Source organism: Pristiophorus japonicus, chromosome 15 (assembly GCF_044704955.1).
Source record: "Pristiophorus japonicus isolate sPriJap1 chromosome 15, sPriJap1.hap1, whole genome shotgun sequence".
Taxonomy (NCBI): Eukaryota; Metazoa; Chordata; class Chondrichthyes; family Pristiophoridae; genus Pristiophorus; species Pristiophorus japonicus.
The window spans coordinates 93,782,946-93,807,466 of record NC_091991.1 but is presented as its reverse complement, the minus strand read 5'-3'; the positions used below and the strand labels follow the sequence as shown (position 1 = coordinate 93,807,466).

Sequence of the window (24,521 nt, the reverse complement as noted above, 5' to 3'; positions counted from 1 at the left end):
ATGTTTTTTAAAGTTTAATTTGTTTTAATTGCCGGGTTCTACTGTCCCCCTCCTTTTTTATAGGGGGCACGTGGAAAATTTATGGTTTTACTGCCAAAAAAATAGCAAAAAAAAACACACAAAAAAAAATCAAAACGAAAAAAGGCAGTTGGAAAGTGTCTGGAGTGTCTCCTAGATCGGGGGGCACTTGATTTAATGTTTATTTTTGGTTTCTTCAAAAGAGTTGTAGCGGTTTGGTACAACTGAGTGGCTTGCTCAGCCAATTCAGAAAGATAGATAAGAGCTAATCACATTGCTTTGGGTCTGAAGTCACATGTAGGTCAGACCAGTTAAGGACGGCAGATTTTCTTACCTACGTTAAAGGCGCTATAAAAATAAAAGTTGTTGTTGTCAGCCAGCGCAGACACAATGGGCTGAAATAAAAATATAAGAAATAGGAACAGAAGTCGGCCATTTTTAAATGTGCGACCCCTTATTCTGAAACTATTCCCCCATGAGGAGAATCATCCTCTCTACACCTACCCTGTCAAGCTCCCTCAGTATCTTATATGTTGCAATAAGATCACCTCTCATTTTTCTAAACTCCAATGAGTACAGGCTCAACCTTTCTTCATAAGTCAACCCCCTCATCTCCAGAATCAACCTTGTGAACTTTCCAGAACTGCCTCCAATGCAAGTATATCCTTCCTTAAATACAGAGACCAAAACTATGCATTACTCCAGGTGTGGCCTCACCAATACCCTGCACAGTTGTAGCAGGACTTCTCTGCTTTTATACTCCATCCCCCTTGCAATACAGGCCATGTGCCTTCCTCTTTAAAATGGCTTTTGATCATCTGCCATAATTTCTTCTTATGTGGATCAGTGTCAAATTTATCAAATTGTCTTATAACACTGCTGTGAAGCGCCTTGGGACGTTTCAGGCGCTATATAAATAAAAATTGTCGGGGCAAGGACACGCTCGGCCGAAATGGCCTCTTTCCCTGCGGCAAATTTCTATGATTGTGTGATAACCACTATGCTGCTGTACCCTCCTTCGAATGACGGCCGTGGGATATAAACGGGCAGTTTAACGTCTCATCGGAGAGGCAATGCTGCGTTCCCTCAGTGAGGCACCGCGCTGGCGTGTGGACCCAGGGCGGCACTCGGACTCGAACCCGCCGCCGGCGGGACCCCTGCCCAATCACAGGAAGAGCCGGTCCGCCTCCCGACCAATCACAGGAGAAGCCGGTCCGCCTCCCGACCAATCACAGGAGAAGCCGGTCCGCCTCCCGACCAATCACAGGAGAAGCCGGTCCGCCTCCCGACCAATCACAGGAGAAGCCGGTCCGCCTCCCGACCAATCACAGGAGAAGCCGGTCCGCCTCCCGACCAATCACAGGTGGAGTCGAGCCGGGGGCACCTCCCGACCAATCACAGGAGGAGCCGGGCTTGCACCAGCTGTGCCCGCCCATTTAAGTAGTAACAGCCGGTGCACGAGCCTGCCTCTAGAAGCTTCTATCTGAGCTATGGCCGTGGTCCTCAACACCGGAGCCTGCATGCCCATCGTGGGGCTGGGGACATGGAAAGTGAGTGAGGCCGCTCGGTCGGTGGGCCCGGCTGATGTAAACTGCCTGCGGTTCGGTGGGCGGGCCGATCCGTGGTCCCGCCTTGTCTGCGGCCCGTTTCCGCGAGCCGGTACCGCCCAGCCCGCTGCCTCCCCGGGCTCGGTGTCTGTGGGTGGGTGGGGGTGATCAGGGCTCTCTGGGGGAGCCTTCTCCAGGGCAGTTAGGGGTGGGCAATAAATGCTGGCCTTGCCAGCCACAATTTAGGAGAGGCGGGGTAAAATGTATGCACAAATTTGCACTCCGACATTGGGAGATGGACATGTGTGCACGGAGAGAGGGAGGAACAGCGCTGCGGGGCATTAAATTTGAGCAAAGGCAAGCTCGCTCTTGGGTTGAATCTTGCGTTTGTTGTCTATAGAAGAAAATAATTTTCTGAACTTAGCTTCCAAAACCAGCTTGCGGTACAAATTATTCATCATTGACGAAGTTTGCTATTTAGTCATGTGTCTATTGAACTAGCCTTGGAAATTATTCTTTTTTTAAACTATTTTTAAATGGCTGTGCTATGGATATGACCTGTCAGCACTAGTCAATTCTGTCAAACTGATGACTTGCAGCTTCATTTCATCCCAATTTTTATATCCATTTTACATTCAATTTACCCTGTCTCTTTTCCAAGCAACATGTTTTATGGAGATAGATTAAATTAAGCTTTTTACTATGTCTGGCACAATAACTGACTGGGAGGCAGCATGATTATTAGAATTTTGAGAAAAAAAATAAGTGGTAGGTGATGTGCAGCTAGGTGTCTCTTCCCCAGTAAGATGCTGTTACTTTTTTAACTTAGTGATGTATCCTCAATGTTTTCCCCATTCTTCCATTTTAGTTTGGTCTTCACTCCCAGCTTCCTTTCCTTTCTGATCATACTTTTGGTATTGACTAATTTTACAATCTAATCTGTCTTGCTGGAACAAGTTAAGCTTATCCATCCATGTTCCTTGGTGTACTTACATTTTCACTAAACTATGTGGCTCAGCTCTGCCTCCATAAATATGAAACTGACCAACCTGTACTGGTGTGGATTGATGTACAAAATGGCATTCTGCGAGTGTCGGTTACCAGCATATATTGGGTAGTGAGTTTTTAGCTTGAAGTAGCAGAAAGCAGTATCTGAACCTACCATATAACACTATAAACAGACCAGATGCTCAATTCTGGGCAAAATAGAGGCTGCTGGAAGTAACAAAACTAGCTGTGCTTTGTTTTTTTTTAAAAAAATTATGTTTTGAGACCAGGAAAAGTTGGGATTAGTGACAATAATTCACACATTCCACTCAAGCTTTGCTTTTAGCATTTGACGACTTTAAATGAGCACTTTATTTTGTTCACAGTCCAAATCAGGTGAAGTAACTGCAGCAGTGAAGGAGGCCATTGCCACTGGGTATCGTCACATTGATGGTGCATACATTTATGAGAATGAGAAAGAAGTGGGTGATGGCATACAGCAGAAGATTAAGGATGGAGCTGTAAAGCGTGAAGACCTCTTCATTGTCAGTAAGGTAAAGTGGAGAACTTTGAACATCTGTGTTTCTTTCAAAAAATTAAGGTTATTTGGAGTGCTGCATGGGAGAGAAGTGCATTTATTTTGAGAGGATGCGAAAGAAGGTCTTTGATTTAACACAATTGAATTCTGGGCTCTCAGATGTCTGCAAAGTATTGAAATCTGTTTGAGGAATTCTTGGTCAGAACTTTCTGGACTCTGGAGAAAAATGGGGTGTCTGGTGGGGGGTGGGAGCCTACCATTTGTTGGGAGAAGGTTTAAAAGTGCAATATATGTTTTAATCCACTGATATTGAAGCCATGCTAATAACTTGTTTCCATTTTCCTATTAGCTGTGGTGTACCTTTCATGCAAAAGACCTGGTGAAGAAGGCCTGTTGCAACACACTGTCAGACCTCAAACTGGATTATGTGGACCTCTACCTTATTCACTGGCCCTTGGGATTCAAGGTGTAGTGTCCAACTCGGACATTTTTGTACATTTTTCTCTAATGTGACTTGCGGTCTTAAGTTAATTTCCTTGCACTCTCAAATAACCATTTGTTCAGTGAGTTGTTTTCAAAATCAGCCCTGAGTGAAGGCATATTGGGCAGGTGGTGGGTGGAGCAATTTTAATCCCTGTAGCTAATGAGGCCTGAGCCAGGGCATTTGCATGGATGAGGCAATTTGCAGTTAGGCAATATTTGGTAGCTATCCATAAAGCTGAGCTGTTTGAAGTCGACTTAAGGGGGAGGTTGTTGGGGTTGGAGGGGGGAAAGAGAAAGAAACAACAAAAAAATTAACATTTGATTTTTTTTCAACAAACAAAATGAATTTAAATTTTGAGAGTCTCCAGTTATTATCTGTTTTGTTAGAGATGCGGAGACACAGTGGAAATTAGGTAATACAACCATGGGGAGAGGGTGAGGTCAGGCAGCATATTACTGCAGTTTAGAGTTGGAGGCAGAGACAGTGAGTAGGACATAGACAAGTGAAATGGGCAGACACATAGCTGATTAAATTTAACACCGAGAAGTGTGAAGTGATTCATTTTTGGAGGAAGAATGAGGAGAGGCAAGATGAACTAAATGGTACAATATTAAAGTGGGTGCAGAAACAGACCTGGGAGTGTGCATACACAAGTCTTTGAATGTGGCAGGACATGCTGAGAAAGCTGTTAAAGCCAAGGATCCCATATGCCATTTTCTAACTAGAAGCATAGAGGACAAAAGCAAGGAGGTTTTCCTAAACAATTTATAACACAGATTAGGACTCAGCTGGAGTATTCTGGGTGCCATACTTTAGGAAGGATGTTGAGGCCTTGGAGAAGGTGAAGATGATTTATACTGGAATGGTACCAGGGATGAAAGGCTTCAGTTATGTGGAGAGATTGGAGAAACTGGGATTGTTCTCCTTAGAGCAGAAAAGGTTAAGAGGCGATTTGATAGAGGTGTTCAAAATCATGAAAGGTTTTGAAAGAGGGTTGGCAACCAGAGGACACAGATTTAAGGTCATTGGCAAAAGAATCGGAGATGACATGAGGGAAAACAAAAATTTATGCAGTGAGTTATGATGATCTGGAATGCACTGCCTGAGAGCGTGGTGGAAGCAGATTCAATAATAACTTTCAAAAGGGAATTGGATAAATACTTAGAGGAAAGATTTGCAGGGCTATGAGGAAAGAGTGGGGAAGTTGACTAATTGTATAGCTCGCTCAGAAAGCTGACGCAGGAATGGCGTCCTGTAATGTATCTTTCTGATTTATGGTGAGGGAGGAAAGATATATAGAGAAGAATTTGTGTGGAATTTGAACTCCATCATTAGGTTATTAGTCTAGTACCACAACTATTAAACTACAGTACGCTTGTGGAGATTTTTTATGTATCTAGTGGCTATTTCAATAAATTGTGGCATGCTTGTTCTGCCTCCAGTTGCATTGAATATATTTAGGACCTATTTAATTATTTTGTAGATGCCACAAAAGCCTGGCTGTATTTATTCGGGACATATTTCTTTGATTAATTTGCGTTGATTACTGCTTGACCGATTTTGTTATTTGGTTCAAAATCCAATACAACTTTTGAGAGCTTGAATTATTTATTTTCCACATGAAGGGTCTTGTGGGGAGGAAGAACTGAGGGAAATGCTTATTAGTCAGGAAATGGTGTTGGGGAAACTGATGGGACTGAAGGCCGATAAATCTCCAGGGCCTGATTGTCTGCATCCCAGAGTACTTAAGGAAGTGGTCCTAGAAATAGTAGATGCATTGGTGGTCATTTTCCAAAATTCCATGGACTCTGGATCAGTATCTGGATTGGAGGGTAGTGAATGTAACCCCACTTTTTTTTTTAAAAAGAGAGAAAGAAAACTGGGAATTATAGACTGGTTAGCCTGACATCGGTGGTGGGGAAAATGCTGGAATCAATTATTAAAGATGGATTAGCAGTGCATTTGGAAAGCAGTGACAGGATTGGTCCAAGTCAGCATGGATTTATGAAAGGGAAATCATGCTTGACAAATCTTCTAGAATTTTTTGAGGATGTAACTAGTAGTGGACAAGGGAGAATCAGTGGATGTGGTGTATTTGGACTTTCAAGAGGCTTTTGACAAGGTCCCACACAAGATTAGTGTGCAAAATTAAAGCACATGGTATTGGGGGTAATGTACTGACGTGGATAGAGAACTGACAGGAAGCAAAGAGTGGGAATAAACAAGTCCTTTTCAGAATGGCAGGCAGTGACTAGTGGGGTACCGCAGGGTTCAGTGCTAGGACCCCAGCTATTTACAATATACATTAATGATTTAGACGAAGGAATGGAATGTAATATCTCCAAGTTTGCAGATGACACTAAGCTAGGTGGTGGTGAGAGCTGTGAGGAGGATGCTAAGGGGCTGCAGGTTAACTTGGACAGGTTAGGTGAGTGGGCAAATGCATGGCAGATGCAGTATAATGTGGATAAATGTGAGGTTATCCACTTTGGTGGCAAAAACAGGAAGGCAGATTATCTGAATGGTGACCGATTTTAGTAAAAAGGGAGGTGCAATGAGATATGGGTGTCATGGTACATCAGTCACTGAAGCTAGGCATGCAGATACAGCAAGCAGTAAAGAAAGCAAATGGCATGCTGGCCTTCATAGCAAGAGAATTTGAGTATAGGAGCAGGGAGGTCTTAATGCAGTTGTACAGGGCCTTGGTGAGACCACACCTTGAGTATTGTGTGCAGTTTTGGTCTCCTAATCTGAGGAAGAATGTTCTTGCTATTGAGGGAGTGCAGCAAAAGTTCACCAGACTGATTCCTGGCATGGCAGGACTGACATATGAGGAGAGACTGGATCGACTAGGCTTATACTCACTAGAATTTAGAAGAATGGGGGATCTCATAGAAACATACAAAATTCTGACGAGACTGAACCATGTTAGATGCAAGAAGAATGTTCCCGATGTTTGGCAAGTCCAGACCCAGGGGGGTCAGCCTAAGAATAAGGAGTATGCCATATAGGACCGAGATGAGTAGAAACTTTTTCACTGAAAGTTGTTGAGTCCAGTTCGTTGGATATATTCAAGAGGGAGTTCGATGTGGCCCTTACGGCTAAGGGGATCAGGGGGTATGGAGAGAAGGCGGGAGTGGGGTACTGAAGTTGCATGATTAGCCGTGATCATATTGAATGGGGGTGCAGGCTCGAAGGGCCAAATGTTCTGCTCCTGCACCTATTTTCTGTGTTTCTTTGGAGGCAGTTCAGAGAAGGTTCATTAGTTTGATTCTGGAGATGAGGGGGTTGACTTATGAGGAAAGGTTGAGTAGGTTGGGCCTCTATTCATTGGAATTCAGAAGAATGAGGTGTGATCTTATTGAAATGTATAAGATTATGAGGGGGCTTGACAAGGTGGATGCAGAGAGGATGTTTCCACTGATAGGGAAGACTAGAACAAGGGGGCATAATCTTCGAATAAGGGGCTGCCCATTTAAAACTGAGATGAGGATGAATTTCTTCGAGGGTTGCAAATCAGTAGAATTCGTTGCCTCAGAGCTGTGGAAGCTGGGTCATTGAATACATTTACGACAGCGATAGACAGCTTCTAACATGTTCATGATGTTGGGGGAAGTCCAGAACCAGGGGACACAGTCTAAGGATAAGGGGTAAGCCATTTAGGACTGATGAGGAGAAACTTCTTCAGAGTTGTTAACCTGTGGAATTCTCTACCACACAGAGTTGTTGATGCCAGTTCATTGGATATATTCACGGGGAGTTAGATATGGCCCTTGTGGCTAAAGGGATCAAGGGGTATGGAGAGAAAGCAGGAAAGTGGTAGAGGTGAATGATCAGCCATGATATTGAATGGTGGTGCAGGCTCGAAGGGCCGAATGGCCTACTCTTATTTCTTATGTTATGTTCTAAGTGCCACAGGCCCTGAGCTCCTGGAAGCCTGGTTTAATATTTATTTATCTTGTGGCTTAAGTCCTACTTGTCTCAAAGGGTAATGCAATTTTAGCAGGCAGGATTATAATTGACATTGGGCGATTGATTTATTAGGTAGCAAGTGGTTATTTTGGTGGGGGGTGGTGGGAAGTTACTGAAGAATGGTGTGGGAAGAGATAGAGATGTTGGGATATGCATTGATGCAGAAGAGTTGGATGCTATGGAGAGCAGTGGAGCACCACAGGAACAGTAGTGGGTGGCATATTATGGTGAGAAGATCAGACGAGGCATGGAAGATTTTTACCCCGATAAGCCAGAGTGTTCCTTTACCTGTGTAATATCCAGGTAAATGTAATGAGACCCACAAGTCGAATAGAGCTGATTTGAGAAATCTTGCATGAAGTAAGATTTGTGGACAGGAAGTGTGTCATATGCAATATAGATAAATACAAAAACAAACCCAGTTTACTAATAATTACCTTTTAAACCTTGTCATCCATTCACCAGTATTTGCTTTTCACTTTTTAAAAAATCTTTCAAGGCTGGTGGTGAGAATTTTCCTCTTGATGAGAATGGATTGGCAATACCAAGTGACACAGATTTTGTCGACACCTGGGCGGTAAGTGTTTGAGTTGGATTTAGTTTTAATCTAAAATGAAACCAGAGAATTCAGACTTCCAAAATTAATCACATGCTTAGCATTTCTAAATGTATTTTAAATTGGGATGAAAGTCTACAGAGATACATTTTTTTTGTTCTAAGCTCATTTTGAAATTTCTTTAACTCTGTTAAAGTATCTCCTTTCCTGCTGCTCCATTGACTTTGATTACATGAAAGGAATGTCACTGTGCATCCTGGACAGCCTTTGTCTTACTCTAACATTAATTATCTAATTTTGTCTAATTGAATTATACATTAGTAGCTGCATCATTTTTCCTTCACAGGCTATGGAAGAATTGGTTGATAATGGAATGGTTAAAGCTATTGGAGTGTCCAACTTCAATTATGAACAGATTGAGCGGATTCTAAATAAACCAAACCTGAAGTACAAACCAGCAGTTAACCAGGTAATGTTTAGATTAATTTTTATTCATGGGATTCTAGATTTTACTACAGTTTATGGGATGGCTTTCAGTGATGAACCATGTGTGAACTCGTGGAAGCAAGTTATCCTTGTTTAAGGGACTGCCTATGATGTTTCTTTGTAACTAAATTAAAACCTTATTGAAGTTTAGGATAATTGTTTCTTCTGCTTGCTTTAATAGATTGAATGCCACCCTTATCTGACTCAAGAAGATCTGATCTCCTATTGCTGTTCAAAAGACATCGCTGTGACTGCCTATAGCCCACTGGGATCTCCAGACAGACCATGGTATCTGACATACTAACTAACTCACTAACTTTCTTCTATTCTAGTGCAAGAAAAACTACAAGCTTAGTTTGAAGACCCTGGGTAATGTATATAAAATATTTGCATTTGTGTGCCCTTTTCCATTATAAGCTACTTTGTCTACAGTTGTAGTAGAAATTTCCTATGTCCCCCCCCACTCTGTCCCTCCCCTGTGGAGGAACTGCAGCACAGAGCTTAGTACACTGGGAACACATCAGAAAGTTGAGCATGTGTTGCACTATTGTCCACTGAGGTGCAGTAGGTTGCACACTTGAGTCTAGATTATGGGTTCAAGTTCCACTTGAGCATAAATTCTAAGCTGTTGCACTGTCTGGATCTTTTGGATGAGACAGTAAACAAAGGGCACACCTCCCCTCTAAAATGGACGTAAAAGATTCGGGCACTATTTTGAAGGGGGGGAGGGGGAGTTCTCCCCAATGTCCTGACCAATATTTATCACTTAACAAGCACCACAAAAAATAGATTATCTGATCGTTATCAATTTGGCTGTCATGTTTCCTAAGAAAGAAGGGGGGAATGGCAAGAGGGGATATGGGGGGGAAAAGGGTGTTATATATGTGGACTTTATTTACTCTGTATAACTGCCAGAGGGCTCATTCCCTAGGATCCCAAGGGATTCTATAATCTCTTGGGAGCACAGGTATTTAAGGAGGCTTCACAGGTTGGAGAGGCACTCTGGAGACCTGCAATAAAAGACTACGGTCACACTTTACTTTGAGCTCAGTGTACAGTACAGGGAATCGGGGTGGGAAAGAGAGAGAGAGAGAGAGAGAGAGAGAGGGTATCCGGTGGGGGGTGGAAAAGAGGAGAGAGAATTGGTAGTGGGGGGTAGCAGGGGAAATAGGAGAGGGGATCGGGGTAATGAGGCAAGAGGAGAAGGGATCGGGGGAAGCGGGATCAGTTGGGGTGGGGGGGAGGAGATATGTTTGGGGGGGGGGGGGGTGGAGCACGGTGAGAACAGTGGGAAAGGGGAGAATAATGTGATCCAGGACTAAAAGAGGAGTGTGGGGAACGACTGCAAGACCGTGATCCAGATGGGAAGATGGATCACATTCCCCTGCCCTCTGTTACATTCTTCCACCCCCACCCACTTTACACCTGCACCATGCTCTCCCTCTTTCTCTTCCCCCCCCCCCCCCCCCCCCCCCCCCAAATGCCGCAGTGGTTCAAGAAGGCAGCTCACAACCACCCTCAAGGGTAACTAGTGATGGGCACTGAATAGATGATTTTTTTAAAAAAAAATTAAAGCATATTCTGTGTTTGTCCTACCAACATTACATTTGTTATTTGCTGGACTCTACTATTCTAATGTTCTCCTGGCCAGCTTTCCATCTTCCACCCTCAATGAACTTGATAGTTGAGGAAGTTGGCCACAACGTCACTTCAGTTTGTGTTGTGATTGTACTCCCATCTGTTTGCGTCTTTAGTCCACTGAGGCTTGATTGCAATACTCCTGTGAAGCGCCTTGGGATGTTTCACTACGTTAAAGGTGCTATATAAATACAAGTTGTTGCTGTTGTTGTTGCAGTTTCTCTGTAGTTCATTTTATAGCAACCTTTGTCGAGGACCTGTCATTTCTGTACATATTCTGAACATTGGTAGTGTGGACCCTCTGATCTCTGCAAACATTGGATGGGTGGTCAGGGTAAAGTTTTTCTTGGTGAATGCTATGGTATCCAGATGAATGGTAGTGACTTTAAGCTTCTGTGCTGGTGCTCTCAAAGTGCTGGTGATTGGGGTATAGTCTAACAATTTTACAATCGCAGTTGTTTAGCCTAACTTCAATTTGTGGTGTACTGCCCTTTCCTGGGGCTGACTGGTCTGGACTGGGATCTGGTGGTAGAGTTTGTGTTGAGGAGGCTGGTCTGGTGGATGGTGAAAGGGGACCTGTGCTTTATTTAATGTTTACGGCTTCCTTCAGAGTGGAGGGGAAAAAACACTGTTCTTGATAATTGCAGCTTTCTTGGCTTGATATGTGTCACTTGATCACATCAGTGAGTATGAATTCACTTCAATGTACTGTACTAACTAAAAATTGGGTAAACCGAAGCCATTGTCTTCAGTGCCTGCCATGAACTCCGTTCTTTAACCATCAAGACCATCTCACTCCCTGGTTACTATCTGAGGCTCAACCAGACAGTTCACAACTGTGGCATCCTATTCATCCCTGAGCTGAGCTTCCAACCACATATCCATTCCCATCACCAAGACTGCCTACTTGGACCTCAATAATATCACCATTTCTGCCCCTGCCTCAGCTCATCTGCTGCTACAACCCTCATCCACTGCCTCTGTTACCTCCAGACTCAATTATTCCAGTGCTCTTCTGGCTGGCCACCCACCTTGCACCCCAGTAAACTTGAACCCATCCAAAACTCTGCTGCCCATATACTAACTCGCATCAAGTTCCTTTCACCATCACCCGTGTTCTACATTCGCTCCCAGTCAGGCAGTGCCTCGATTTTAAAATTCTCATCCTTGTTTTCAAATTCCTCCAAGACCTTGCCCTTTCTATCTGTAATCTCCAGCCCTACAAATCTCTGCGGTCTCTATGCTCCTCCAATTCTGGCCTCTTGCTCATCCCTGATTTCAATGCTCCACCACTGGCGAGCATGCTTTCAGCTTAGCTTTACTATGTTAAAGGCGCTGTATAAATGCAAGTTGTTGGGAGTTGCTTGCTATATTTGGTATTACAGCAGCCTCTAGTCCCACATGAGTGGTCCATGCAAGGTATATGTTGGGGTGGATATTCTAGTAGCAACATTAACTGGCCAGTGCAGGCAACGATCAGACCAGGTCAGTAGTAGAAAACATAAATTTATTTTGTGGTCATTAGCCTATGATAACTTTGTACTCGTATGCTTTTGAGCTGCTCGTTCTGTTTCTGAACAACTAGTCTAAGTTCCAGTTCATTTTCCAAAGCAGCATCTTTTTCACAGACCTGAAGCTTTAAGGCAGAAAGCTGCTGCGCAGCCATGTGGACACTAGTTGATATATACAAAAAATAATTCCACTTCTAACTAGAATAGTCTATTAGAGGGACATTGTCGATGGTGGCCTAGACCCTGGTTGCCGTTTTGAAGCATGGGCAGGAACATCGGCAGGACCCAGGTACAAAGGAGTGGGAAGGTCGGGGCGGATGAGCGACGCGTGTTTGTGGCAGGATGCGATGAATGTTTATGGTGGAGGAGCGGCGAGAGATCGTGACGGAGATGCAACAGATGAGGGTACAGGGCCCAGAAGAGCCGAGGGCCCAGGGGCAGCCCATACTGCGATGTGTGCGCGTGCTAGGTCCATGCAGCAGAGCAGGTTTCCAGTTGTCTTGGGTAATCCTTGCCACTGGACCAAGACCTAGCTCTGTCAAGCCGTGTGGTGGCTGGTGTGCAACAGTCACCACACTTTATAAAAAAAAAAAATTCACGCACTGGCATCTTCCACCCCCTGAATTGGAGTTCAGGACTGGAACATTGGGTCCTTCATCGAAACATCTCTGAACTCGTGGAAGCAAGTCACCCTCGTTCAAGGGACTGCCTATGATGATGATGATGACTTTGTAGCTCTTTCCCTATAGTTTAAGTTCAACACCTATTGAGTTAACACCTCAACGTGGTTGCAGGGTGGCCAAGATTGGGAATTAAACATACAGGGGTATCTGACAATTTGGAAAGATAGACAAGAAGGGAAAGGAGGTGGGGTAGCTCTGTTAATAAAGGATGATATCAGGGCAGTTGTGAGAGATGATATTTGCTCTAATGAACAAAATGTTGAATCGTTGTGGGTGGAGATTAGAGATAGTAAGGGGAAAGTGTCACTGGTGGGCATAGTTTATAGGCCCCCAAAGAATAACTTCACAGTGGGGCGGACAATAATCAAGGGAATAATGGAGGTATGTGAAAAAGGAACTGCAGTAATCATGGGGGATTTTAACCTACATATCGATTGGTCAAATCAAACTGCACGGGGTAGCCTTGAGGAGGCATTCATAGAATGCATGCGGGATTGTTTCTTAGAACAGTATGTTACAGAACCTATAAGGGAGCAAGCTATCTTAGATCTGGTCCTGTGTAATGAGACAGGAATAATAAACGATCTTCTAGTAAAAGATCACAGTATGGTTGAATTTGTAATACAGATTGCGGGTGAGGAAGTAGTGTCTCAAATGAGCGTACTATGCTTAAACAAAAGGGACTACAGTGGGATGAGGGCAGAGTTGGCTAAAGTAGACTGGGAACACAGACTAAACAGTGGCACAATTGAGGAACAGTGGAGGACTTTTAAGGAGCTCTTTCATAGTGCTCAAAAAATATATATTCCAGTGAAAAAGAAGGGCGGAAAGAGAAGGGATAACCAGCCGTGGATAACCAAGGAAATAAAGGAGAGTATCAAATTAAAAACCAATGCGTATAAGGTGGCCAAGGTTAGTGGGAAACTAGAAGATTGGGAAAATTTTAAACGACAGCAAAGTATGACTAAGAAAGCAATAAAGAAAGGAAAGATAAATTACGAAAGTAAACTTGCACAAAACATAAAAACAGATAGTAAAAGCTTTTACTGATATATAAAACAGAAAAGAGTGACTAAAGTAAATGTTGGTCCCTTAAAAGATGAGAAGGGGGATTTAATAATGGGAAATGTGGAAGTGGCTGAGACCTTAAACAATTATTTTGCTTTGGTCTTCACCGTGGAAGACACACAAACCATGCCAAAAATTGCTGGTCATGGGAATGTGGGAAGTGAGGACCTTGAGACAATCACTATCATTAGGGGGATAGTGCTGGACAGGCTAATGGGACTCAAGGTAAACAAGTCCCCTCGTCCTGATGAAATGCATCCCAGGGTATTGAGATGGTGGAAGTTATAGCAGATGCATTGTTATAATCTACCAAAATTCTCTGGACTCTAGGGAGGTACCATCGGATTGGAAAGCAGCTAATGTAATGGCTGTTTTTTTTAAAAAAAAAAGAAATAGGGGCCAGACAAAAGGCAGGTAACTATAGGCCAGTTAGTTTAACATCTGTAGTGGGGAAAATGCTTGAAGCTATCATTAAGGAAGAAATAGCGGGGCATCTAGGTAGGAATAGTACAATCAAGCAGATGCAACATGGATTCATGAAGGGGAAATCATGTTTAACTAATTTACTGGAATTCTTTGAGGATATAACTAGCATGGTGGATAGAGGTGTACTGATGGATGTGGTGTATTTAGATTTCCAAAAGGCATTCGATAAGGTGCCACACAAGGTTGCTGCAGAAGATAAAGGTATGCGGAGTCAGATGAAATGTATTGGCATGGATAGAGAATTGGCTGGCTAACAGAAAGCAGAGAGTCGGGATAAAAGGGTCCTTTTTGGGTTGGAAATCGGTGGTTAGTGATGTGCCACAGAGATCGGTGCTGGGACCACAACTGTTTACAATATACATAGATGACCTGGAAGAGGAGGCAGAGTGTAGTGTAACAAAATTTGCAGATGACACAAAGATTAGTGGGAAAACGGGTTGTGTACAGGACACGGGCTGCAGAGATTTAGATAGGTTAAGCGAATGGGCTAAGGTTTGGCAGATGGAATACAATGTTGGAAAATGTGAGGTCATCCACCTTGGGGGGAGGGGTAAACAGTAAAAGGGAATATAATTTAAATGGGGAGAAATTACAACATACTGCAGTGCAGAGGGACCTGGGGCTCCTTGTGCATGAATGTTAGTTTGCAGGTGCAGCAGGTAATCAGGAAGGCAGATGGAATGTTAGCCTTCATTGCGAGAGGGATGGAGTACAAAAGCAGGGAACTGTACATGGTATTGGTGAGGTCGCATCTGGAGTACTGCATGCAGTTTTGGTCACCTTACTTAAGGAAGGATATACTAGCTTTGGAGGGGATACAAGACGATTCACTAGGCTGATTCTGAAGATGAGGGGGTTACCTTATGATGATAGGTTGAGTAGACTGGGTCTTTACTCGTTGGAGTTCAGAAGGATGAGGGGTGATCTTATAGAAACATTTAAAATAATGAAAGGGATAGACAAGATCGAGGCAGAGAGGTTGTTTCCACTGGTCGGGGAGACTAGAACTAGGGGGCACAGCCTCAAAATACGGGGGAGCTAATTTAAAACAGAGTTAAGAAGGAATTTCTTCTCCCACAGGGTTGTGAATCTGTGGAATTCTCTGCCCAGGGAAGCAGTTGAGGCTAGCTCATTGAATATATTCAAATCACAGATTTTTAATAGGGAATTAAGGGTTATGGGGAGCGGGCGGGTATGTGGAGCTGAGTCCACGGCCAGGTCAGCCATGATCTTGTTGAGTGGTGGAGCAGGCTCGAGGGGCAAGATCGCCTACTCATGTTCCTAATTCTTATGTTCTTGTGTTCTAGCCTCCCTGCACTCCATTGATCCTACAGGCTTTACTTTGCTTCAACCTCTGTCTAACCTTAACCTCATCTCAGCTTCCAGTCATGGCCATTGCTTTCTCCTGTGTCCAATGCTAGGTCATCTTGTTCTAGCACATTCAATTTATATATATATATATCTCAAGAAGAAACAAATAAATTTAAGATGGTTAATTTGATTTAAAAAGAAAACAAAACAGTGATGAGGACTCACCCTCCACCCCCCCCTTTCACTTTTTCTCCACTCTGGTGAAATAGTGACTCGTGCAGGGTTAAGGAGGGAAATGAGCAGCAGTCTTAGCCCAGTTGGCACCTTACTGCATGGCATGATTAATTATTCCTTTACTTCAAATTATTAATACTTTATTTCTCTCCCAACGCAACACTTTCACTCTACATATCTACTCCTTTCCAGGTCCTGACCCCTTGCTATCTCTTTGCTTGAATATCCAGCTTGCTCCACTCGCCCATCCATACGTATTACATATATCAAAAAAGATCAGCCATGATCTTATTGAATGGTGGAGCAGGCTTGAGGGGCCAAATGGTCTACTCCTGCTCCTATTATGTTCTTATACCAGTGACAGCCACAGGAAGACCATCTAACTAGGGATGCATTCAACCCATGCCCAATCTTGCCTCCCTGGATTTTTGCAAAAGGTAAAAGTTGCAAATGAAGTAAATCGGCCTGTGTGAAGGAGGCCTGCGGAGAAAATGGGTTCTTGAGGAAAAAATATTTGAAGAGAGGGAAGGAAGCAAAAAGTTGGAAGTCAGAAATAGAGGAAAAAGTGTGACGGAGGCATAAAGATGGAAATAGAGAACAATGAAAAGCAGAAAATTACACACAGGAAGCAGTTCAGTTTTATTTTTGGATGATGGTGCTGTTGGATTTTGTGTAGTAAGTGCTATACTTTTGAGGTTAACCCAGTTATAAATAGCAAAACTTGAACTTAATGCATAATACCATGTTTACGATGTGAGTGTAACCAGTTTGATTTATTTTGGTCTGTTTTGAGGTAGATGGTAGCCATGTTGCAGATTTCTTTTGTATTTCTGGTTTGCAAGTCAGCTTGTGTTACGGCACCAGGTCCTTTCTGATCTACTGTTAGATCTCTATTCCCAATTAAATACGAACTCCGGTTGTCGTTTTAATGTAATTTTATTCTGGCAGCAGCAACAAGCTCTTGGCTTTAAGCCTAGCCTTTGTCCTTTCTGAGACCACGTGGCCAAAATGGCTGTACTTATACCTGGTTCAATTTACAGAAAAGAACTCTCCTTTGACCTTATTGGCTCATTTGATAGTCTGTTAACCTTTAATTGACTCGCTACCCACGATCCTAAAATGTCAAGTTGATTGAATACTTAATGCAATGTTTTCTCAAAACTGTAGCCAGGCTGCAGAGCTTGTATTCTCTATCAATCCCCCCCTTTGATTCTTTCACAAACTGAATCATAAAACATCAGCTATCACTGGTTAAACATTCTACAAAATAATTACATACATGTTAATAGTTTCCTTCTAAAATTTGTTGATGTGTTTCGCCACATGTCCGGACTAGTAGCTTCCACACACATTTGCACTAACCAGAGTTCCATTGTAGCCACAATGGAAGTCTGGTTTTAGTAGGTTAATTAACCTTATTCCAATTTAATCCAAATCAGTATCTTAATTCAACCAGTAAACAACCTTCCCTTAAGCATAACATACCCCTGTGCCACGTACAGACGGTCTGCTAGGACCTGCAAGGTGTGTCTCCTGCGGGACAGCAGCTGCAGCCGCCTGGTCGCAACAACATTTAATCAACATAAACAAACAATATAAAAGTAAAATAATTATAATGAATAGAATTAAACCTTCCACCAATGAAGTTCCTATTGAACCTAGCCATTCAGCGGCTCCGCTCCACAAAGTGACTGATGGGGGCTGCTTAAGTTTTTCTACCTCCTTTTGGATATGCTCCGCGAAGTGGGTAATTTCTTTGGAGCTATCTGGGATATCCATACAACACTTAGTTCCGAGTAGGGCGCAAGTACCTCCCTTTTCAGCCAGGATGTAATCAAGGGCCAATCTATTCTGTAGGGCTACTGTGCAGATTGTGACCATTTCTGCATTGATTTTAACTAGGGCCTCTGAGGTATCATTGGCTACCTGTTCCACAACGGATGCCATGTTAATGGATTCCCTTGCCAGTCTGGCGGTCCCATACCTGGGGATCAGAATGGCAAAGAACCCCTCTGTTTCTGTGATAGCTCTCTTCAGACGGTGTAAATGTTCCGACAGTGACTATAATACATATAAGGCACAATATCGGCTAAATAGCAGGATCCCATCCAATTCTGGGGAAGCCAAGGGTAGGCCTTGTGGCCACACACCCAATAGGTGCCATTATAGGCAATGAATGTTAGCTGTTTCTTTGTCAGCAACACACCGGGGCCTGTCCAGGCTTTTCCATCTGTTTTATTCAAATCCCTGTTGCGTTAAGAACTCCCACATCGGCCCAGTTTGGACGGTTCCGTGGCTTGATTATATTATAATTCCGGGAGCAGTTACTCTACCCCATATTTTGGCCTCCTTTGATGTTTCTGATCAGACAGACCGATTTCCCCCGGTCTTCCTATTCCTGTTGTATTAGTGATAACAAAAAATGGGGGCCGTTTGGAATTATTGTAGCATGGTTGGTATCCCCCTTCAAAGGTAGTCAGATTGTAATCTGCTGACTTCCATTTACGAGCCCAGTTTTCCGTATCCTGAAACGCATTGCCTGTTTTGTTTTGATTAATTATCCACTCAGCCATTTCCAAGATATTCAAGGGAACTGGCCTCAAGGGAATCCCTCCCTTTGAGTGAATAGGAATATGCGCACACACCCAACAACTAGAAATGTTACCTTGTTTGGCATAAATGTCTGACATATATAAAAAGGTATTTACTTGTAATTCCCTTGCTACCCTACTATTTCCCTTTGGTGCAGAAGGTCGGCTAGTAAGAAGTAGGCAAATGCCTAGAATACCTACAATCAGTAATACAGTAAATTTATACATTTTGGTAAAAAGTAATTGTCCTTATTAGATTTCAGCTTCAGTTACGGGTGCTCGTTTAACGTGTGAAGCGTGGATCCAGGCTTTCTTTCCTTGGACTTTAACAGCTGCCTGGGTGGTTAATAACACTTGATTAGGTCCCTCCCACTTGGCACCCAAAGGTTCTTTATGCAACTTGTTCACATACACCCAGACTCCCGGGATGATGTCATGTCCTCCTTCGGGTGGATTACCCTAAGCTGCCAATACCTGTTGGGAAACACAACTAATAGCATTGGTTAGGTTCTGACAGTATGATAAAGTGTCACTCATTAAGTGAACATCAGCTTTCCTTAAATCGATAGTTCCTGGCAACGACATGGGTCTTCCTGTTATAATTTCAAATGGGCTTAGACCTGTAGTTCTGTTCGGGGTTGCCCTAATGCTACATAGCACTATTGGTAGTGCCTGGGGCCATGGTGTTCCTTCTTGGTGATATTTGGCAAGCTGTTGTTTCAGAGTTCGATTCATTCGCTCTACTTGTCCTGATTGTGGATGATGAGGACAGTGTAAATCCCACGTAATGTTCAGTAACCTGCAGACAGCACCTGTGAAGTGTGTTCCCTGATCCGAGTCAATGCTACTCGGGACTCCCCATTGGGGAATGTAATCCTTACACAAGACAGTGATTGGCTGTGGCTCTTTTACTTGGGACAGCTTCTACCCATCTAGAGAATCTGTCGACCATGACAAGAATGTTAGTGTATCCTTGGCATGAAGGAAGAGATATATAATCAATCTGCAGATGCTGGATTGGTCCGACAGGGGCAGAGGGCCTCAGTTGGGGCATTACCGTGATGGGTCCAGAATTATTTTTCTGGCAGACCACACAGCGGTCTGCTACCAGCTGGGCATGTTTTTTAAATCCCCGACCCCACCAGCTTTTCTGGAATCGTGCCGTCATCTGTTGAGGCCAAGTGTCCCCACAAGTGGATCTGTTGGGCTTAAAAAAAAAAAAAAAAGCATAAGCGCTTGTGGCGCGACTGGCTTGTTGGTAACTCTTTGTCTCCAGACACCATCTTCACATAGCTTAATTCCTGCCTCAATCCATGTCCATTTTTCCTCTCTGGAGCACTCGCCTTGCATTGTTTGAAGGTCTCATGTCAGAGTCCTGAGTGCTTTCAATCTGCACATCTGTGTTGGTTCTTCTGGGGGAGTGCCCTGTGAGACATCTTTAGCTGCCTGGTCGGCTAAGGCATTTCCCTGTGCTTCTGTGGTATTTTCCTTGGTATGGGCCTTACACTTCAGGATGGACACTTCCTGAGGTAATTGTATGGCCTCTAGTAAGTCTCGGACTTCTTTTCCATTTCGGATAGGTGTACCAGCAGCAGTGAGGAATCCCCTTTTCCGTCATAACAGACCAAAGTCGTGAGCGACTCCAAAAGCATAACGTGAATCTGTGTCGACATTAGCTGTCTGTCCTTCTGCTATTCAACATGCTTCTGACAGGGCCCGTAACTCGGCTTGTTGTACTGAAGTTCCTGAGGGTAAACATTCTTTTGCCACTATCTCATCTAAGGTTGTAACTGCCCATCCTGCTTTTCTGGTACCATTGTCAACAAAGGAGGAACCATCTGTAAACAGGATGAGGTCTGGGTTGTGCAGAGGCTCTTCTGCTAAGGCTGCTTCTTCTGTTTCTTTTAAAATCTCCACGCAGTCATGCTCTTCACATTCTCCCCCCCTCTTGCTCCCTCGATTCTGACATTGGGAGCATAGTTGCGGGATTAACCGTGCTGGCATGGACAATATGGAGATTAGGAGCTTCCAAAACTGCTGTCCAGTGGGCCCATCTAGCTGCCGTCACCTGAGACATTCTATTCATAGACAGCAAAGCATGTACGGTGTGGGGACACTTGACAATCAGGTTTTGGTCAAGGACTAGACCTGCAGTGATCATTACCGCTTCCATGGCCCTTGGCCAACTTCCCCATCTGAGGGCTACTGCACCCAGTTTTGCTGAATAATAGCCAATAGGTTTTTGCCGATCCCCATGTTCTTGTGTCAGTATAGCTGTCATGTATTCTTTAGGACAAACAGGGTAAATGGCTTACCACTGTCAGGGATTCCCAGAGCCGGTGCTGAACATCAAGCCTTTTTCAAATGCAGGAAGGCCTCTTGCTGTTCCTTAGTGAGGGTGATGGATTCTTTTGAGGCATGTTTCCCCTTTAAGATATCATTCAATGGCTGAGCAAGCTGTGTGAAGGAGTCAATCCAATTTCTGTTAAAGTTACACAATCCCAAAAAGGACCTTAGTTCCTGAATAGTGGTGGGTTTTTTAGCAGCCTGAATGGCTGCAGTTCTATCCTGGGTAAGTTCTCTTTCCTTGTGAAATCTTTTGTCCCAGGTATACAACCTCTTCTTGGGATATTTGTGCTTTGTCGATGCTGGCTTTGTGTCTTTTCAGCCAAAGGTGGTCCAGCAAAGCTCGTAAATCTTGTTCATGCTGTTCTTCCGTGTTTGAAGCTAGCAGGATATTGGATGACAGGGGAGGTAATTCTCGCAAATGGCTTTGTAAAGCCATGTGGAATACCATAGAGCTGTTGTGGAAATACTGTGGTAAACAGGTTCAAGTATACTGTTGTCCTTGGACCATGAAAGCAAACCACTGTCGAACCTCCGGTGCCAGAGGTACCGACCAAAATCCGTTGGCCATATCTATAACCAAGAAATATTTATGTTCCGGTTTGAGGGCATTAAAAATGGTGGAGGGATCTGTGACCAAAGGAGCTTTTTGATCAATACACTGGTTAGCTTTCCTATAATGGACAGTCAAACGCCAAGTCTCATTAGATTTCTGTACCGGCCACACGGGGCTATTGGAGGAGCTATGTGTTTTAATAAGCACCCCATGTTTCTCCAATTGCTGAATAACCTGTAAGATTCCCGCGATGGCAAGTGGACTGATGGGATATTGTTTAGTGCATGGAGGCTTGGTCCCGGTAAATGACGTAGGCTCCATCTGGAGTAGGTCACAATTATTCTTATCTTTAGCCCATATCGGGTGTTCCTTCAATTCTTCTTCAAAGTTCTAATTGACCATGTCACTGACCATCCTCGAAATGCAACGCTGACTCTACTTGGATTAAAACGTCCATTCCCAAAAGGGGTTGATCTGCTGGGCCTATCCAGACCGGCGTGGTTAGTTCATGTGGACCCAGCCCTATAAGTACCGGTGTTGTCCTTTTAATTTCCATTTTATGACCCCCAACTCCATCCAACGGCAAAAAGTCTCCATATTGTAGGGGTAAGCATATTAATTCCACCCCTGTGACTAAAAGACAGTCCACATCCTTATCGCCCACCCTCAGTTATATATATATATATATATCCCATCTCCCCTCTTGTATTAGTGCGAGGAGGGGGGCCAGGGTGGGCTCTAATCGTTTTTTGCTATCCCAAGTAACTCCTGTGTTGTATTGTCAGTCGCTTAAATGCTTCTGAGGTTGGTATCTTGTGACAAGCCTGGTTTGTTGGCTGAATTGTATCCCTGGCTGTGTCCTCTTCCCTGGCCGCGACCTTGCTATTTTGCCCTGCACGTCTTGGCCCAGTGACTTTCTTTCCCACAACTTTTTTTTTGGTTCAATTTACAGAAAAGAACTCTCCTTCTTTGACCTTATTGGCTCAATTGATAGTCTGTTAACCTTTTAATTGGCTCGCTATCCAAAGTCCTAAAATGTCAAGTTGATTGATGACAATGCAATGTGGTTTGTGTTTTCTCAAAACTGCAGTCAGGCTGCAGAGCTTAAATTCTCTATCATATACAGATGCGAGATTGAACATATTGGGGGAGATTTTCAATTACTAGATACCTGTTTCTCATTGTACAACAACAACTTGTATTTATATAGCACTTTTAACATTCTAAAATGTCCAAAGGTGCTTCACAGGCGTATTATAAGACAAAATAAAACAGGCAACCGATAGTTGAAAGTCCGGACCTTGTAAATACTTGACCCATTTCTTTAGGCATTAAGAGGCCTAACCATGGCCCAACCATAGTCTTTACGACCGGTTAGCTCAGATGGTTACAGGATAGTGTTAATGGGAGGGAGATGCACTCAAAGGACTTCTGTACTATCTGCCTGGTCCTCTGTCTGGCAGTCACCCATTCCCTCTCTGCTTGCACACTCTTACGCTGTGGGGTGACCACCAGCTGATGACCATTCCTGTACATGTGGTTGTCCAGGACATGAGCAGCCTCCTGGAATTCCCACATGGCATAAGATGTGCATTCCATGCGACTGAGGTGCCCTGCCATGCCTCTATTCAATCAACATAACAGTTTTTTTTTTAAAGTTTGAGTTTATTTCTATCACCAACTGTTCACTAATTTTCCTTTGCAGCTCCTTCCATCATGCTGATGATTTCCTCTGGGGCACACAGCCAGAGCCAAGTCCATGGCACCATTGGTGGCTCAGCTGTACAAGGGAGGGGGAGGAGGAGGAAGATTAGGAAAGCAATAGTGATGAGATTCAATAGTTAGGGAAACAGACACATTTCTGTAGCCACAGACGTGATTCCAGGATGGTATGTTGCCTCGCTGGTGCCAGGGTCAAGAATGTCACTGAGCAACTGCAGGACATTGAGGGGGGAGGATGTACAGCCAAAGGTCGTGATTCATATTGGTATCAGTGACTTGGGTAGAAAGAGGGAGGTCCTGCAGGAGATTTTAGGGAGCTCGGAAAGAGATTTAAAAAAAAAAAAGGATCTCAAAGGTAGTAATCTCTGGATTACTCCCAGTGCCACGAGCTAGTGAGTATAGAAATGGGAGGATAGAGATGGTGCAGGAGGGAGGGCTTTTGATTCCTGGGACATCGGGACCAATTCTGGTGGAGGTGGGACTTTTACAGGCCGGATGGGTTGCACCGCAACAGAGCCAGGACCAATATCCTCGCGGGGGTTGCTGGTTCTGTTGGGAGAGTTTAAACTAATTTGGCAAGGGGATGCCACATGGGAATATGAAGTTGTGACAATAACAGACCTGGCTCAAAAGAGCAGGATTGGATACCAAGTATTCCTGGATATAAAGTGTTCAGGAAGGATGGGGAAGGAAAGAAAGGTGTTCGGGTGGCAGTATTGATTTAAGGAGGATATTAGTGCTGGAGAGAGGATGTCCTGGAGAGGTCAAGGACAGAATCCATTTGATTAGTTAAGATACACTAGAGGTGCTATTACACTAAGTGTATTCTATAGGCCACCAACCTAGTGGGAAGGATATAGAGGAGACAATTTGCATGCAAAAGAGGTGCAAGAACTATAGAGTAGTGATAATGGGGGACTTCAATTATCCTAATATAGACTGGGATAGTAATAGTATAAAGGGCAGAGAAAATTCTGAAGTGTGTTCAGGAGAACTTGATCAGTATGTTTCCGGCATTACTGGATTTGATTCTCGGGAATGAGATGGGTCAAGTGGAGTAATTGTCTGGGGAAACATTTAGGGAACAGTGATCATAGTATAAGATTTAGATTAGCTATGGAAAAGGACAAGGAGCAACCTTGAGTAAAAATGCTTAATTGGAGGAGGGCCAATTGCAGTGGGTTGAGAATGGATCTGGCCCAGGCAAATTGGAATCAAAGATTCGCAGGTAAAAATTGTAATCGAACAATGGGCTGCCTTTTAAAGAGATGATTCAGGTCCAGTTGAGGTACATTGGTGGTGGTGTGGGGGTGGGCGGGAAAGATAGGGCAACCAAAGCCAGAGCTCCCTGGATGGTGAAAAAGATAGAGTAAGATGAAGTAGAAAAAGTGGGTGTATGACACATGTCAAGTTGAGAATACAAGTGAGAATCAGGCTGAATATAGAAAGTTCAGAGAAGTGAAAAAGGAAATAAGAGGGGTAAAGTGAAAGTTTGAGAATAGACTGGCAGTAACCTAAAAGGGAATCCAAAAGTCTTCTATAGGCATAAAAATAATAAACTGGTAGTAAGAGGAGGCATGGGGCTGATTAGGGACCAAAAAGATATATACATGGAGACGGGGGACATGATTGAGGTACTAAATGAGTACTTTGCATCTGTCTTTGGCAGCATCATCTTCCTTGGTAAAGTCATGATGAAAGAGGAGGTGGATATGATTAAAAATTGATAGAGGAGGTACTAGAAAGGATGGCTGTAGTTAAAGTCGATAGGTCACCAGGAGCAGATG

General features: G+C 43.7%; 1 protein-coding gene across 1 annotated transcript in view; it reads left to right on the top strand.

Moving 5' to 3' along the window:
- Positions 1-1,438: 1,438 nt before the first annotated feature.
- LOC139280906 (aldo-keto reductase family 1 member B1-like) overlaps positions 1,439-24,521 on the top strand; it is a 44,002-nt gene continuing 20,919 nt past the window's right edge. Inside the window, exons 1-6 of the mRNA XM_070900712.1 lie at positions 1,439-1,568; positions 2,939-3,106; positions 3,440-3,556; positions 8,046-8,123; positions 8,449-8,571; positions 8,770-8,876. Coding sequence (XP_070756813.1) covers positions 1,509-1,568; positions 2,939-3,106; positions 3,440-3,556; positions 8,046-8,123; positions 8,449-8,571; positions 8,770-8,876 — 653 coding nt within the window. The 5' untranslated portion in view covers positions 1,439-1,508. The remainder of the gene's footprint in view (positions 1,569-2,938; positions 3,107-3,439; positions 3,557-8,045; positions 8,124-8,448; positions 8,572-8,769; positions 8,877-24,521) is intronic.